Source organism: Pterocles gutturalis, unplaced genomic scaffold (genome assembly GCF_000699245.1).
Source record: "Pterocles gutturalis isolate BGI_N339 unplaced genomic scaffold, ASM69924v1 scaffold27625, whole genome shotgun sequence".
In the NCBI taxonomy this organism is placed as follows: Eukaryota; Metazoa; Chordata; class Aves; order Pterocliformes; family Pteroclidae; genus Pterocles; species Pterocles gutturalis.
In genome coordinates, this window is record NW_010144418.1 from 7,899 (window position 1) to 8,509 (window position 611).

Sequence of the window (611 nt, forward strand, 5' to 3'; positions counted from 1 at the left end):
TGGGTGGCATCCTCCTGGGAGTGGCTCTCCTCGTCATCATCGTCCTCCTGGGACGTGCTGTTGCTGCTCTCCACGGACCTGCTGTCCTCACCTGCATCATCCTCTGGGCTCCCGTCATCCTCGGGGGATGCGCTCTGGCTCTCGGTGGATGCGCTCGGCAAGTCTCCATCAGGGGTAGAGTCATCCCCATCCTCCTGGGATTCCTCCACAGTGTTCTCCGGGGACTGGCTCTGGTCACCATCATCCTCCTCAGACTTGCTCTGGTCGCCATCGTCTTCCCTGGACGCGCTGTCGGGCGCAGAAGGTGTGCTCCTGTCCTCAGCAGATGCCTGGTCCTCCTGCTCTTCCCGGGACGGGCTGTCACCACGCTCGTTCAATGTGCTCTCCACCTCCTCAGAGATGTCCTCTGGGGACTCCCCCAGCTCCTCCTCTGTGCCCTCCCTGGACTCACTGCCCTCCCCGGAGCGGCTGTCCTCCCCGTCCTCCCTGGAGGGGCTGGCGCTGTTTTCCTCTGTCTGGCTGGAGGTGGGCTCTTCTGACTCTGTGGACGGGCTGTCTTCTTCTGAGTCACCATCCCCAGCCTCCGGGGACCTGCTGTCACCCTCCTCCCA

At 63.7% G+C, this 611-nt stretch overlaps 1 protein-coding gene across 1 annotated transcript in view; it reads right to left on the reverse strand.

The window, feature by feature from the left end:
* LOC104470246 (dentin matrix acidic phosphoprotein 1-like) overlaps window positions 1–611 on the reverse strand; it is a 2,834-nt gene that overhangs the window by 125 nt on the left and 2,098 nt on the right. The window contains exon 6 of the mRNA XM_010085095.1: window positions 9–602. Coding sequence (XP_010083397.1) covers window positions 9–602 — 594 coding nt within the window. The remainder of the gene's footprint in view (window positions 1–8; window positions 603–611) is intronic.